Raw genomic sequence first — 14747 nt, forward strand, 5'->3', positions numbered from 1 at the left:
GAGAACTTAATAAGTTTATTATTTATTGTGGGTTGAAAACCCTATATGCTCACCAGGCCCCCAAGCCTGACCCACTCAGTTTAATTGTATCACAGATATCGATACGAAGTTGCTTTACACTGAGAGATTAAAAGAGAAGTAGATCACTAGTGTAAATGAATGTAAGTTTTGTTTATGCTTATGTTTTTGTATTGACAATGACATCCCAATGGTTTAAGTGAATAAAATACATTTCTTCGGAAATGATTTGATAACATATTTGTTATGTTTTTCTGGGAACAAATTCCGCAACAATTTTAATCAAATGATTACTCTGAAATTATTTCAAAAGCATAGATTAAACCGGTCTTTTCTGGCCGTGAATTTGGGGATGTCACACAGTGGGTCGAACCCAACCCGTATAATCCATTTAATAAGCAACACATTTTAAGATGAAATTGAAAAATCCAAATAAAATGAAGTCTAAAAGTCATAAACATTAAACATAAAGTCATAAACATCCAAAATAAACATTAAACATAAAGTCATAAACATCCAAATAAAACTCCAAAAATCAAAACATTCATGAAAAGTGAAATTGTTCAAACATATCCAAAAACAAATGTGATAATTCATTCATGCTACAATTCCCATTTCTTCCTCCAACACCAACTTCTTCAAGATAACCTTCAAATAGAAACAATATGAAAAATCAAATTTATGATCTTTTGAAAGCTACATAAATATTTGTACTAAAAAGAACTCACCAAATGACACCTTAAAGTATGTTCGAATTTGTAACCTCCGTATTGTCTTCATTGATGTTCAAATTCATTACATTTTGAGTTAGGTTGTCAATAGCCACATTCAAATCAACTGCATAAGGAAAAGAAAAAAAAAATAATACAAAATTTTAGATAATACGAAAAAACCAAAAATTATGAAATATTACCTTTTTCTCCAAACAACCAATCCCGACTACAAACCAAAGCTTCAACCACATCGGGCTTCATGGAACTTCGATATTCATTCAAAATTCTTCCACCAAGACTAAAAGCCGATTTCGATGCTACTGTTGAAACGGGAACACAAAGTGTATCCATAGCTAATTTAGTTAATTCAGGGTACCTATATTGTTGGGCTTTCCAAAACTCAAGCATGTTAATGGAAGAAGTTCTTTTAGCTCTTGGCTCAAGAAGGTATACATGCAATTGACAACCCGAATCATCATTATCATATTCGTCAAACTCCTATAATAAAAAATAATATATATAAAAAATGAATTAGTAATTTAGTATATTTAAAAACTAAAAAACTATAAAAGCAAATTTAATAGTAATTAGAAAATATGATTTACCTCAAGAATTTTGTTTTGACTAGACTCTCCCCCAACATTACTTTGTCTAATGTTGTCGTTGCTCCCTTGATGTGATGTCGAGTCGTATGTTGTTGCATTTTTTGAAGCTTGCACATATTCGTCATAAAGTTCATAAAGGGCACTCTCAATAGCCTTAAATTGTAATGAACCTTCTCCATAGAGTTTTTTATAGCAAAAGTCAATAAACGACAACTTATATCTAGGATCAAACACCACAACAATAGCTAACAGAACATTAAAATCAGCCCAATATTTGTTGAACTTATTCCACATTTGGGTAGCTATTTTTGTCATATACTCATCGGGACTTTTCTTCTCTTCAACCAACTTCAAATGTATTCCAAATATTTGAGGGAAATACAAATTTGAAGTAGGATAAAGTGATCCTGAAAACTGAAGAGTTGCATCATAAAACACTTTCATAAAGCTACATATTTTCTCAACTCTTTCCCATTCATTAGAGGACGGGCAATCTTGAAAGTTAGAATCACTCAAACTAAGATGCGAAAAGGCTAGTCGATAATAAAGTGCACAAGAAAGCATCATATATGTAGAATTCCACCTAGTAGTAACATCTTGCATCAAAGCCTTTTTGGAGTCCAAAAGATTTTGTGACAAACATTGAGAAAACCTTGTTTTTCTTGCTGAAGATCCTTTGACATACTTCACACATTCTCTAACTTTTTCCACAGCAACATCGATTTGTTTCAACCCATCTTGAACAATCAAATTGAGAATATGGGCACAACATCTCAGATGAAACAACTTACCATCATATACTAAAGATTTCATCAAACGAAATTAATTCTTAAGCAATCCAACACAAACATCATTAGAGGAAGCATTATCCAAAGTGACAGAAAACAACTTCCTTTCAATTCCCCAACTTTTGATCAAGCCACTAAGCTTTTCAACAATAGCAACACCAGTATGTGGAGGAGGGAATTCAGAAAAAATTAAAATCCTCTTCTGTAAGACCCACTTGCTATCAACATAATGGGCAGTCAAACTCAAATAACGATCTGTAACAATTGATGTCCAAGCATCAGAAGTTAAGCATATTCTACTTGGGCATTTAAGCAACTCGCCACGAAGTCTAACACAATGAATTGCATGTAACTTTTTAATGTCTGGAATTTGGTTCCAAATATTTGCAAATATTTCTAATTCCTTCATACTCAACAAAGGAGAATGGCAAATCATGTCAAATAACAGCTTCAATCAACAATTCCCTTAGTCTTTCTTGACTAAACTTTGGATTTCTCAAATCCATTACACCTTTGCTTTCGGAAATCATATATTGACCAATGTCTCTAGTATTATTTTCTTCACATCTCCTTCGATGGCGACGTAGATTACCGGTACCGCTTTCACTTCCTGCTTTATATTTTTGACCACATTTGTTGCACACACAATATATGGCTTCATTTGGTGTTTTTCTTGGTAATTTAGTAAAGCTTTTCCAAACATCTGAAGTTGATGTCCTTGTTTTCCTTTTCTTTGAAGAAGTACTCTCAACTCCTTGTGATTCATTTGGTGCTTCAACTTCTTCAGTTGAATCATCACTTTCACTTTGTTCATTGTCAACCTCAACATGATTGTCAACAATAACATCTTCCATATCGACCTACACAAACAATTAATGATTAACAATTTAACGTTACTGTTTAACAGAAAAAGAAGCACTACTGATTATAAAATAGTGGGTAAAACAAGTCAAAATTAGTGTAAAACAGGTTCAAAATCAGTTTAACAAGTCAAAATCAGTTTAACACTACACAAACAATATATCATTAGTGTAAAATAGGTTCAAAATCATATTTTCAGTAAAGAATTCAAAATGAAAATTATAAAATAGTGGGTAAAACAAGTCAAAATCAAGAATCAATATCACTACTCGATTTAAGGAATCAATCACTACTCAGATTTATATTTTCATTTAACATAGTGGGTAAAAGATACACAATGTGGAAGAATTATATCTTCCTGGAGTCGATATAATGAGAGATAGTGGTAACATTCAAATCAGAATTATATTTTGCTTTAGCCGATATGTACTCCAAAATCCAAATGTGGAAGAAATTTCAAATTGGAATTATATCTGGTGGTAATTCCGCAATTTACTAATCTATAGAGTGTATAATGTAGATTGTTACTTACCGTAGAGAGAAAGTAAGGTGGGTCGAACGTCAAAGCTGACAAGACTCAAGAGCGAGTGCGAACGGCGTTGAGCGGGTGAGGAGCGGCCCGATGAGTGATTGAATCGTGAGTTCGTGATGTTTCTTCCTTTGAAGATCAGTCCTTAAATCCTTATCCTTCGTTCAATCGTTCGTGAATGTGGAGACTGGATGAGTGATTGAATCGTGAGTTCGTGGCGTTTTTTTATTATTAGGGCACGCAATGGATGGCTGCACAAGGACTCAAGGAGTCAAGGATGGATGACTGGATCATGAGCCACAAGCCCACAATGCCACATTGCCCAAACATACGACTATATGGCTGATGATACGAACGAATACCAAATTAAATGTTAAGGATATGGTAAATAGAAAATAATAGTATAATATGATCTTAGATTGTTAAAAATTAAAATAAATAGATAATTAAATATATTAGGCGGGTTGGCGGGTTGACCCGTGAACCCAAACAGGTAACCCAACCCAACCCATTAAATAAACGGGTTGGCGGGTTGGCGGGTCAGAAATCTCAACCCTAACCCGCTTATTTTCGTGTCGGGTTCGTGTCGGGTTACGGGTTGGGTCGAGAGTTGCCACCCCTAAAAAATGCCCTTTGACTTGAAACGTCGAATGTCAAGCTTGAAAGTCAAACTTGAAAAATCAAACTTGAAAGTCAAACTTGAAAGTCAAACTTAAAGTCAAACTTGAAAGTCAAATTTGAAAAGTCAAACTTTTTTTCCAAAAAAAAAAAACCTTGACCGAAAACTAAAATTTCTAGACCGAAACGAAATTTCAAGACAAAAAAAACGAGAGTATTTGACCGAATACGTGCCTTTTTGACCAAACGCGAAGCTTTAGGACCGAAAACAAGGTTATTGGATCGAAAATGTGGCTTTTGGGCTGAAAATAAGCCAAAATCTTGAAAATCCGAAATTTCAGCCGAAATTGCGAGGCCGAAATCTCGGACCGAGAACTGCTGACCGAAATTGCGAGGCTGAGACGTCCACCGAGAACCTGCGAAGCCGAAAACGTGCGAACCGAGAATTCAGACCGAAAACATGCGAACCGAGAACTTCCAAAGCCGAGAACCTCGCACCGAAAACTGCTGCTGACCTAATCCGAGAGCGAAGCCGCCGCCGAGATTTCCGAGGGTAAATGACCAAATACGAGGTAAATGACCAAATACGAGGCTGGCTTCCGAGATTTTGACCAAAAAATCACTCAAAACTTGCCAAAAACACAAAATTTTCTAATTTTAAGACCAAATTCGATCAAAACTCCAAAAATATGAAGAACGCGAAGAACAAACAGCCAAAAATTCATCCAAAACAATTCAAAAACACCCGGAAATCCAAGAAAAACTCCAAGAAACTCTTAAAATATTGCCATTTCGATTGATACCGATCCAAACTCTGATACCAATTGTAAGACCCCAAAATGCTATGATGTATCAATCGGATTCACTTGATGGTGCGGAATCCCAATCAAGTGAATTAGACAAGACGAAATATAGAATAAGAACACAATGGTTAATCTTCAATGCACACTATTATTGAATAGTCGAGTACATAAGATTCTTGATTACACTTGGTTTTCTCTTGTTTTCTCTCCAAATCACGTTTTAAGCATATCGCAGCCTCCAAAAACGTCACACACTAATTACAAGGCTCAAATGACACTATTTATACCTAGACCTAATAACAGAGCCCAAGCCCAAAACCCAAACAAAACAACATTAAGCCTAACCAAAATCACATGTGATTTTGGTTCAAACAACACCAAAACATGGTGTTTAAGGTCCTAGACCGAGAACTCTAATATCTTATGAAAAGTAAAGTATAAACCACAATTTATGACATAACAGACACTAAAAATTGTAGAAAGGAAAGTGGAAGTGGACAAAGAGCTTGCATCCATGCATCAACTTTCCAACAAGAAAACAAATGATGATATTTTTGTCAGATTGGTGATTTTTTTTTTCAGAAAATAAAAATCATATAATTTTAGTTATCATCATACAACCAATTTTTAATTATATTTTTATAAAAGAGTGCTCCAAAAGTTATACCTTTTTGGAAGCTCTAACTAAATTTGATTTGTTTTACAGGGTTCTGATAACCGAAAGAAAAGAGAGGGCTAAGAAGCTAATTGTCACTAAATATTGAGTTTACTTTTTTTTCATATTAAAACATTCTACTTTCAAATATTATTTTATTAAGGCATTGCACTCTGTATAATCTATCTAATTATAGCATTGTACTTTCAATTTTTTTTATATATGTTTTAAGAATTTGTTGTTTTGAATATATAAATATTTTTTGGATTTTTCATGAATTTAAAAAAAAAAAAAGTTATAGTGCTAAAATCCATTGGTAATCTGTCACAAATGTTTCATCGATAATCCGTTACATAGGTATTCCATCGCTAATCCGTTGCAAACCAGTTCCGTCGGTAATCACTTGCAAACACATTATGTCGGTAATCCGCTGCAAAAACATATCCATCGGTAATCCTTTACTAATTACCGACGGCAAAACCTGTCACTAAAATTTGCGGTAACAGTCAGAAATTCGTCACAAAAAAATTATTGACCGGAATATACCGGCATATATTGATCTGTTGCAATTCCGTTGGTAAAACCTCTTAGCAATGAATTACCAACGGTTTGGCCGTTGGTAATGCTCTTTTTTGTAGTAGTGTGGCCTCTGTAATTCTTCATCCAAACAAATGAAATGAAGTTAGTGTGACTAGGTTTTGCTATGATGATGGTGTTGCCTTTTAACCTTCAGTATGCTATCTTCTTATATAATCATAATTATAGTTTTTTTTAGTTCTTCAACAATATTAACTTCTATTACACCCTTCTACTCTATGCTCCTGAAATTCAAGCAGTTTTAACCTAATCCCCTAAATCCACCTTCTCTTGACATCTATGAAGTATGAACCTACTTGGATGATCATTGTTTTAATACATATTTCAATTGTGTTTTAAGAAATTTCAGCATTATAACAACTCAAGATATTATCACAAATGGGCTTTTGCTTAACCTACAAAAAAAATAATAATAAGAGACTTATAGTACAAGATCTGGTTTCTTTGATCTTGACTCTTGAGCATCTATTGACTTCTTAAAGAAAAGTTCTACCACTGGTTTTAATAAGGGAATTTGAAAGTTATATAAATTCCTGCAAAACACTATCGAGGGCATAGCTCTGATAGGAAGTCCTCAACTGCCCCAGAATCGTAGTCATCGGACAGTAATATTTTTGGGACATCTGAAGACTTTTCTCTTATCCATGGTGACAAAGATTTTTTTTGTAAAGGGAGAGGGAGAGATGAATTGCTAGTCAGCATGCCAACAACTTCCTCCATTGTTGGTCTATCAGCTGGATCTACTTGAACACACAACAGCCCAATGTGGATGACTCTTGTAATGGAGCTTGAATGGGCATGGATTCTAGGATCAATTATATTTGAAGATGTTCCTTTCACCCAATTAGTCCACACCTACAACAATTCCACATGCCCATAGTTATATTACCACCATTGCACCAAGAAGATGTACATCTTGACATTTTCTATATGCATACGATTGCCGTGTATTTTGATCAGTTGTCCTTTATTACTCATTCATTACGTGTAGGTCGTTTGAATTTCGCTTTAAAGAAGTACATAAGACACACAACATATAACATTTATCTCTCACCACATAATTTTGACCCACAAAATTTAAGGAAAATGAATACCCTATTGCTTTTCTATGATTTAAACTTTTTGTCAGAGACTCAGAAATTGGTAATCACATTAAAAAGCAAGTTACAAGCAGGCAGAAGTTCAAAACGGTTGATGATAAATTGGTATGAAAATCCATGCCAAATTAGATGAGTGGGTCAATCTTAAAACATCAATATATGTATTTTGGAATATTTAGGGTGTGAATTAGGCCTGTCGAAAATAACTGATACCCGAAAAACCTGACCGACATACTAAAAGCATAAGTCTAACATGATAGAATCTGACCATCCATAATCATACTTACAGAATGTGTAAGGGTATCGTTGTCTGTGTGGTTGACCATGTAATTGTGTCTTGTACACCCAGATATAGTTTCTGAGATCAAAGCACCAAAACAATACACATCAGCCTTAGTTGACAGAAGTAAAGTCTGATGTACTTCTGGTGCAATAAATACCCTGTCACACATAGCAGGTATTAGCTTGGACCATTACTACAAATTATGGTAGCTTTGAGTAGAAAAAATACAAGGAAAACATACATGTATCTAGGAAAGTCTTATATCAGATGCAATTTTCTTTCAAGTATACTAAGACCTTATGGATTTTAAGTTTTAACCTAAGTCACTTTTATTACTAGTTGGAATTTCGTTTCTCCTGAAACTATAAGGAGTTGATTGCCCCAAAAATAGAGACTCTCTACCCCAAAATAAATGCAACATCTCTATCTGGCTGTCCTATAGCAAATGCAATATATTACCATCGTGGGGAAGTTTCAGTTGGAGATTACCTTTTTGCCAACTAAGACTATATCAGTCCAAACTGTAAACGGTTTGACAATATTTTCCAGAGTTCATAATTACCTAGGGATATTTTAGATATATTTTTCTTATAATTTCTTCCATTCAACTACGTTTCGAGTTAAAAATATTTGCGCACTTAACCGGAACCGAGTGAAAATTTCATTTTCAGTTGTCGAAGAATATATGACGAATCAAGGCATCTCCAAAGCTTTAGCTTTAGTAATACTGAGTGACCCATGTGGTCATCTGGGCTTCACAACAACTGTGACATATTAGGTTTAAACACTTCCATGCAACCGTTCCCAAATGGAACCAACCAAGAAGCAAATTGCTTTCGCAACCTTTATTGTGCGAAAACAAGAAGAAAGTGGGTTTTGAATCATATATTCTTAGAAAATTCAAGGACCATTGTGGTCCGTACCACGATCCCAAAAAGCAGTTCCTTTTTGTTGGATCCGATGGGATCACTAAGAAACAAGACATATGAAGAGTTCAAGACGAGAGCATGAGATCAAGAATGAATGTTTCTAGATAAATGCGTATGTACTTACATAGATCCATGTATGTTCTCCTCTTCGATGCAATCAGCCCCGTTTATTGATAAACATCTTGCAAACCCAAAAGATGACAGTTTGGGGTCCAAACTTTCATCTAAAAGAATGTTTTTAGGATAGACATGATTGTGTATGATCCGAAAGGAACCATGCTGGTGAAGGTACAGAAGTGCCCTAGCAACACCTAGTATTATTTTGTTGCGCTTATTCCAGTCCAATAGAGTACATTCATGATCTAAAAAGACATATCTAGAAAATATTTCACTCCGAGTATGAAGTTTTAGAAAAAATTAAGGTTAATAGGGTTAATAGGTAGTGAGTACTTGCTCTTAAACTCCATCACGAGTTTCCATGTTTCAAAAATAAGAAGCGTACCATCTATCAAGCGATCTAGACGTGCATAGACTGCAAACTCATAGACAAGGAATACTTCTGTTTCTTCGATGGAATATCCAACCAACTTAAGCAAATTCTCATGCTCAAGTTTTACCAGCAACGCCACTTCATTTTTATAATATTCAGATCTGGATCCAGAACTATGTCTGGCAATTGATACTCCTTGTCCATTTTGTAGCCTACCCTGAAAAGAGAAACTAAGTTGGAGCTTTAAGCAGTCCTTGGAAACCTTAAAATAATGTAATTAGATAAGATACATGAATACGTATACCTTGTAAATGTAGACACCAGATAACAATGGTGAAATTAGATTAGTCTCAGAAAAATTCTCAGTTGCGACAACGATAGTCTGGAACTCAAACCTGCGTAATATTCTGTCTTCACCTCCAATAGTATCAAAGTATAACTCCAAAGATCTTTTACTCCCAACTTCAAATAAAATTCTGTTAGAAACGAGCAAGAAAGTAGAGGATTGTATGATATCATAGAATATATCATTCAATAGAACAGGTATTTGTTCTGAGTTTTGTAAACAAATGAGCCATATGAATTTGAAAGTAAGAAATACAAGCATATCTAATGCAATAACATGCAGCATTCCCAAAGCTCGAACCAAAAGAAAGTTGCATCTAAATAGAGTCCCAAAATTTATTTCCATCCTATCTGTTGTGGATTTTGTTCCCTATACTTCATAAAAAGGCATTTGCTCCTGTAACCAACTACCAACAAAAGGTCGATGGCATTCACTAATTGTAAAATAAAGCGTTATTTAACTTCCTCATGACACCAATGATGAGGGAGTACGTGACTGTGTAATGGGTAAAAAGAAATAAGGGTTTTGTAAGCCTAGGGAAACCTAAGCTTCCTCGCCCCTGGATCAGTCAAAGGTGAGAGAAGGGTTGGTAAGTCATTCCAATACAGGAGAATTAGAAATTAATACTAAAAAAATATCATCTTAATATTAAAATAAACTGTGGATGGAAAGAAGTTCAGATTAAAAAAGGCCACCCAAAAAAGAGGAATATAGAAACAGTGAACAAGGACAATGAGACCCATGGAAATTAATGAAAAAATTACAAGGATGGATGAAAAGAAAATATTAATCCGTTAAATTGCACTCTTGAAGTCATCACAACAGAGAAGAAAACAAGCATAACCTCTATCCCCACAGACACAAAAAAGATTTCTTCTAGAAATACCAATAAAAGTATCAAGCCAGATTGAATATGAGATCAAAACACAAAACACCCTTATTCCCTAACCATGAAGATTGCTATGTTATCAACCATGTAAGGTAAGGAAGTTATTTATGAAATATGTAAAGGCACATGGCAGCACCAAGTCATTTAATCTTGATTCATTTGAAATTAAAACAGAGGAAGCAAGAAAACTGAAGAAGCTGGAACAAAACTTTGACATGCAAACCAGTATAACTATAAATCGCCAACGGAATATCAACCGAATAAATTACTATGCAAGAAGAAAATGTACGATGAGATAGAGCAGAAAAGAGCTGCCCTGTGGAACAAAAGACAGTTTTTGTCCTCAGTTGGCACGCAAAACCAGGCCAAAATACCAAAATTGATCATCTCCTTATTTCAATGGGATGTCATTTGGGATTAATGGTGACAATTTTTTTTATTCAATTACGTAATCTACCTCAGTTTCACTAGGTTTTGCAATAACCATTTGGGGCAGATATGTAAATCATAATGTATTGTTGATCCTCAATGAAGGAATATCTTATGTTCAACTGCAAAGTTATCAGACTTGTATATGCTCACCTACTCACCAAAACAAATTGATAATAAATATGTTCTTGCAATAGGTGTATACATGCAAACATCCACAGGTAAATCAGTTTGTGTGCCTACGCATGAGAACAAACAAAGAAACCAGGACAAAACAAATTACCTGAATTATCCCCACTGAATGAAGATAGAAACATTGGCACCTTATTACCAAATATTTTCATGCCTGGAGGGTGCAATGTGTAATTAGCTTTCTCCTGTAAGGTTAATACAGACTCAAGACAGACCACAACTTCGGCCATTGTAGGCCTTTGCTTCGGATTGCTACACAAACACCTATCTGCAAGCCGTGCAAACTCCCTCAAACATTTAGGCAAGATTCTGTCTGTTATGGTATGATCAACAATTTGCTTTAGCCTACCTCCTTTCAGAGCCTCTTGGGCCCAATTTACTAAACCCCAATGCTCCTCATCAAGACTACTATCAACCGCTTGTTTTCCACTCAAGACTTCAAATAATACTACCCCAAACGCATACACATCAGACTTTCTCGTCAGTCTGCCCGTTGCAAAGTAGACTGGATCCAGGTATCCAAAAGTGCCTTTCACAAAAGTGTTGACATAAGTGGACGGTTGATTAATTGGACCAAGTTTTGACAACCCAAAATCTGAAATCTTAGCCGCCCAGCTGTCATCTAACAATATATTTGAGCTCTTAACATCACGATGTATAACTCCATGCTTAATACCCGCACCAGTGTGAAGGTGATCTAACCCGCGGGCGGCCCCTAAACATATTTTGAGTCGTCTGACCCAAGGTAAAGGACTCTGGAATTTGTGAAGATGGTCTGCAAGGGTTCCATGGGACATATATTCGTAAACAAGAATCATCTCTTGCCCATCATTGCAGTAACCAATCAAAGACACTAAGTGACAGTGCCTTAACTTAGAAAGCATCTCAACTTCAGCCCTGAACTCAACTGCTCCTTGATTAGAGGTTGAATCCAGGCGCTTAATAGCGACAACCAAATGAGTTGATCCATTAGCGATGGTTCCTTTGTAAACCATGCCAAAACCCCCTCGCCCGATTACCAATGACTCATCAAAGTTTTGGGTTGCTGAGTGAATCTCAGAAAGTGTAAACTGACGGAACTGCTGTGGCAACTCTAAGGACGAGGAAGATCCAGTATCCATACCGGTAGGAAATAAGATGGTTAGAGATCTTGAAAATTTAGAGAGAATTTGAGAAGCTGGAATGTTTCCAGTGTATAGTTACAGACATGCAGTCCAAAGCACTTAATTTCTTGTAGAATTTTCATAGTCAAACAGCGTGATATTAAATTTTCAATAAAGATTTAGGGTCCACGTGATGTCAAATCGGAGGTGGAAATGCACGATTCCTCGATAATGAAGACGTAATTTCGCAGAAAATGTTGTACCTTTTAGAAACGTAAAAGACCCGTATGATGGTCCGGCAGCCATTGACTCTTTTTTTTCTTATTCTCTGCAGTTGAAATTTAATCACGTCCCTGGCGCTCTATAAGACTACCTTCACATTTTTCTCGCTGAAAAGCTTTGACTCTGTATATTTTTCAAACAAATAAACCGTAAATAATAAAATTTAATGGATTGTTTTGATATGTTTTTACTGGTCCGGGTAAGATGATAGTCTAATTTGTTGATGATTTTATTGATTTGTTGATGATTTTATTGTTATCTCGTTATTTTAATGTAATTTAATTCACAAATTAACCGTTAGAAAATTGGTGTTAATCAATTTATAAAAATGAGGTTTCTTCATTTTTTAACACGTTCAAAATAGATTTAATATGAATGAGAAATTAATCTTTAAAGTAAGGGTGTTGGAAGACATAAATAAAAGAGTTTAATGAGTGGGAGAAAGAAAATAAATGTTCAGGGATCTTTCTTGCAAATATTTCTTTCTTTCGTAACTGAAATTGTAATTAATATTACAATTTAATTACAAAAGATTAATAGAAGTGTTTAAATGGGAGGTTATAAAATATGTAGTATAAATACCACTACTCTACAACTATTTGAAGACACCAAAAGAATGAAAGAAACTATTTTCTTCCCCACTTCATCTTCTTTTTTCTAGCTATATTGAGGATATAATTCAGGCCTATAGAGGGTTTGGGTGGTCTAGAAGAACCACTTCAAATTGTTGTATCCTGGGAAACAAACACTCGGTAGCGGACAAATTTGTTTTAAGGACAATGTGTTAAACACATGTCTCAGTTTTTCTATTTTCTTGTTTGTTTTCGTACATTACCGGAATATTATTCTTACAATCTTAAAACGAATTCGTTTGTACGAATCGAAGTAGAAATTGGAAACAATTTTACTTATATTATTTTGATATTGTACGATTTTCATAGGAAAAAATGGATTTTTTTTGTGATTTTGAAGCACCTTTGGTCATTATTCATTAAGACATGTTTTTTTTATTAAGGATCAAATTTTCCAGCTTCGATACTGATTTCATTAAGTACCTAATGGGTTAAGAAGCTAGCTTAACTTAAAAACACAATTTACGAGTTGATGTGAAATGCTCTAATCTGTCACAATCTTTGAAAAATCATAACTTTGTCATGGATGCTCAATTTCTGTTGAAACCAATTCTCAAAGTTTTTTATATGAGTCTACTTCATTTCATTAATTTTGGCCGAAAGCTGGAAACAACTCTAACTAGGGTGAAAAATATGATTTTCACTGGTTAGGTTTTTAGCAGCTATGATACATAGTTTTGGAAAATTCATAATAAATTGTAGAAAAATTGTATGAACTTGTGAAAGTAGTCTCCGGATAGCTAAGAGACAGGGCTACTGGATTATGTACTTAGATTGCATTTTTGACAGGTTTAAGTGGGGCTAAAGCAGTCTTGAACAGACTGTATTGTTTTGTGAAAAACAAAAAGGCTTTGTTTAGTCAAAACGACTTTAATTTTATGTAAAACAGCTTTAGAAATCAGAAAACAACTTGGTTTTACTTAAAAACATCACATTTTAAATATTTTTGTTGAAAGAAAACATCATATTTTTTGAAATCATAATTTATGCATCAGTTTTCTGCATGAAAAATCAAATTTTAGAATTTCTGCATCAGAAATCAAGTTTCATAATTGTTCTAATATAGATTTTTAATTATGTTGAGTTTTGTCCAAGCAAGAGGCAAACATATTTTCTGGAAATTAGAATTATAAACATTTATATTTAGAGTATAAATGATTTCAGAAATGTCACCATCCAAAGTGGAACGATTTCCAAAGTAAACTCTATGGATGCTAACTTCATTGAGTGATGAATTGATATGGGTGCTACAGGCCATGTGTGCTCAAAGAGGGAGTGACTCAAGAATTATAAGGTTGTCCAATTTGAGGCAAAAATTTATTCTTTAAATTGTGATTCTAAACACTTAAATTTGGTGTTTAAAACATTCCAGAAATTGTATAACATAGAAAAGAGCTAACACTTAATGATGTGTTGTATGTTCCATAAAAGAACTTAGTGTTTGGATGGTTTTTTGAACAAACATGGATTTTGTTTGGTGTTTGAGTCCAGTAAGTGTATACTAACCTAAAAAAAGTATGTTTGTAGGCATGGTCTATGAGGATGGTGGAATGTTTAAATTCCATACATTGGCTAATGAGCCTAATATCAATGAGTTGGATAACTCTTCCGCTTACTTGCTTAAATTTCTAATATGTGACATGCTAGATTTGGACATGTTAATATTGACACGTTAAGAAGGTTAATCAAACTTGAACACATACCTCACTTTCATATAAGTCAAAATATGGATGCAACACTTGTGTTGAGTCAAAGTTAACACACCAATCATTCAAGTTCGTTAAAAGGACAACTAAACCCCTTGGATTAATTCACACAAATGTGTGTGATATGAAGTCGAATCCATATAACGGTGATATAAGTACTTTATCACTTTTATTGACGA

General features: G+C 34.5%; 2 protein-coding genes across 3 annotated transcripts; both read right to left on the reverse strand.

Annotated features, from left to right (window-relative positions):
- Window positions 1–456: 456 nt before the first annotated feature.
- Window positions 457–3804, reverse strand: LOC145116979 (zinc finger BED domain-containing protein RICESLEEPER 2-like). The gene is made up of 5 exons (XM_079053276.1): window positions 3518–3804; window positions 1337–2984; window positions 932–1229; window positions 747–855; window positions 457–666 (listed from the first exon to the last, which is right to left on the reverse strand). Exons 2-4 carry the CDS (start codon window positions 2147–2149, stop codon window positions 758–760), a joined length of 1209 nt encoding a protein of 402 aa, XP_078909402.1. The 5' UTR covers window positions 2150–2984; window positions 3518–3804; the 3' UTR covers window positions 457–666; window positions 747–757.
- A 2752-nt stretch (window positions 3805–6556) lies between these two features.
- Window positions 6557–12062, reverse strand: LOC145115119 (putative serine/threonine-protein kinase PBL22). Of its 2 annotated transcripts, none has more exons than XM_079051293.1 (6): window positions 10937–12062; window positions 9294–9451; window positions 9002–9206; window positions 8624–8861; window positions 7575–7728; window positions 6557–7042 (listed from the first exon to the last, which is right to left on the reverse strand). In XM_079051293.1, exons 1-6 carry the CDS (start codon window positions 11964–11966, stop codon window positions 6731–6733), a joined length of 2097 nt encoding a protein of 698 aa, XP_078907419.1. In that variant the 5' UTR covers window positions 11967–12062; the 3' UTR covers window positions 6557–6730. The 2 variants fall into 2 exon arrangements, with proteins under 2 accessions (XP_078907419.1, XP_078907420.1); XM_079051294.1 differs by having other exon boundaries at window positions 6904–7042; window positions 7575–7645.
- Between the last annotated feature and the right edge of the window lie 2685 nt (window positions 12063–14747).

This window comes from Lactuca virosa, chromosome 5, assembly GCF_052849685.1.
Source record: "Lactuca virosa cultivar CGN04683 chromosome 5, Lactuca_virosa_CGN04683_v6, whole genome shotgun sequence".
Lineage (NCBI taxonomy): Eukaryota > Viridiplantae > Streptophyta > Magnoliopsida > Asterales > Asteraceae > Lactuca > Lactuca virosa.

Excerpts from the sequence above, each read along its gene's own strand:
- LOC145116979 (XM_079053276.1), bottom strand. The coding sequence starts at position 2,149 with ATGAAATCTTTAGTATATGATGGTAAGTTGTTTCATCTGAGATGTTGT. Across the intron at positions 1,230-1,336 it reads GTCAAAACAAAATTCTTGAG|GAGTTTGACGAATATGATAA; the intron begins GTAAATCATATT and ends TTTTTATTATAG. Across the intron at positions 856-931 it reads TTGGTTGTTTGGAGAAAAAG|TTGATTTGAATGTGGCTATT; the intron begins GTAATATTTCAT and ends TTCCTTATGCAG.
- LOC145115119 (XM_079051293.1), bottom strand. The coding sequence starts at position 11,966 with ATGGATACTGGATCTTCCTCGTCCTTAGAGTTGCCACAGCAGTTCCGT. Across the intron at positions 7,729-8,623 it reads GAGAACATACATGGATCTAT|GGTATTTATTGCACCAGAAG; the intron begins GTAAGTACATAC and ends TATGTGTGACAG. Across the intron at positions 7,043-7,574 it reads ACGATACCCTTACACATTCT|GTGTGGACTAATTGGGTGAA; the intron begins GTAAGTATGATT and ends GAATTGTTGTAG.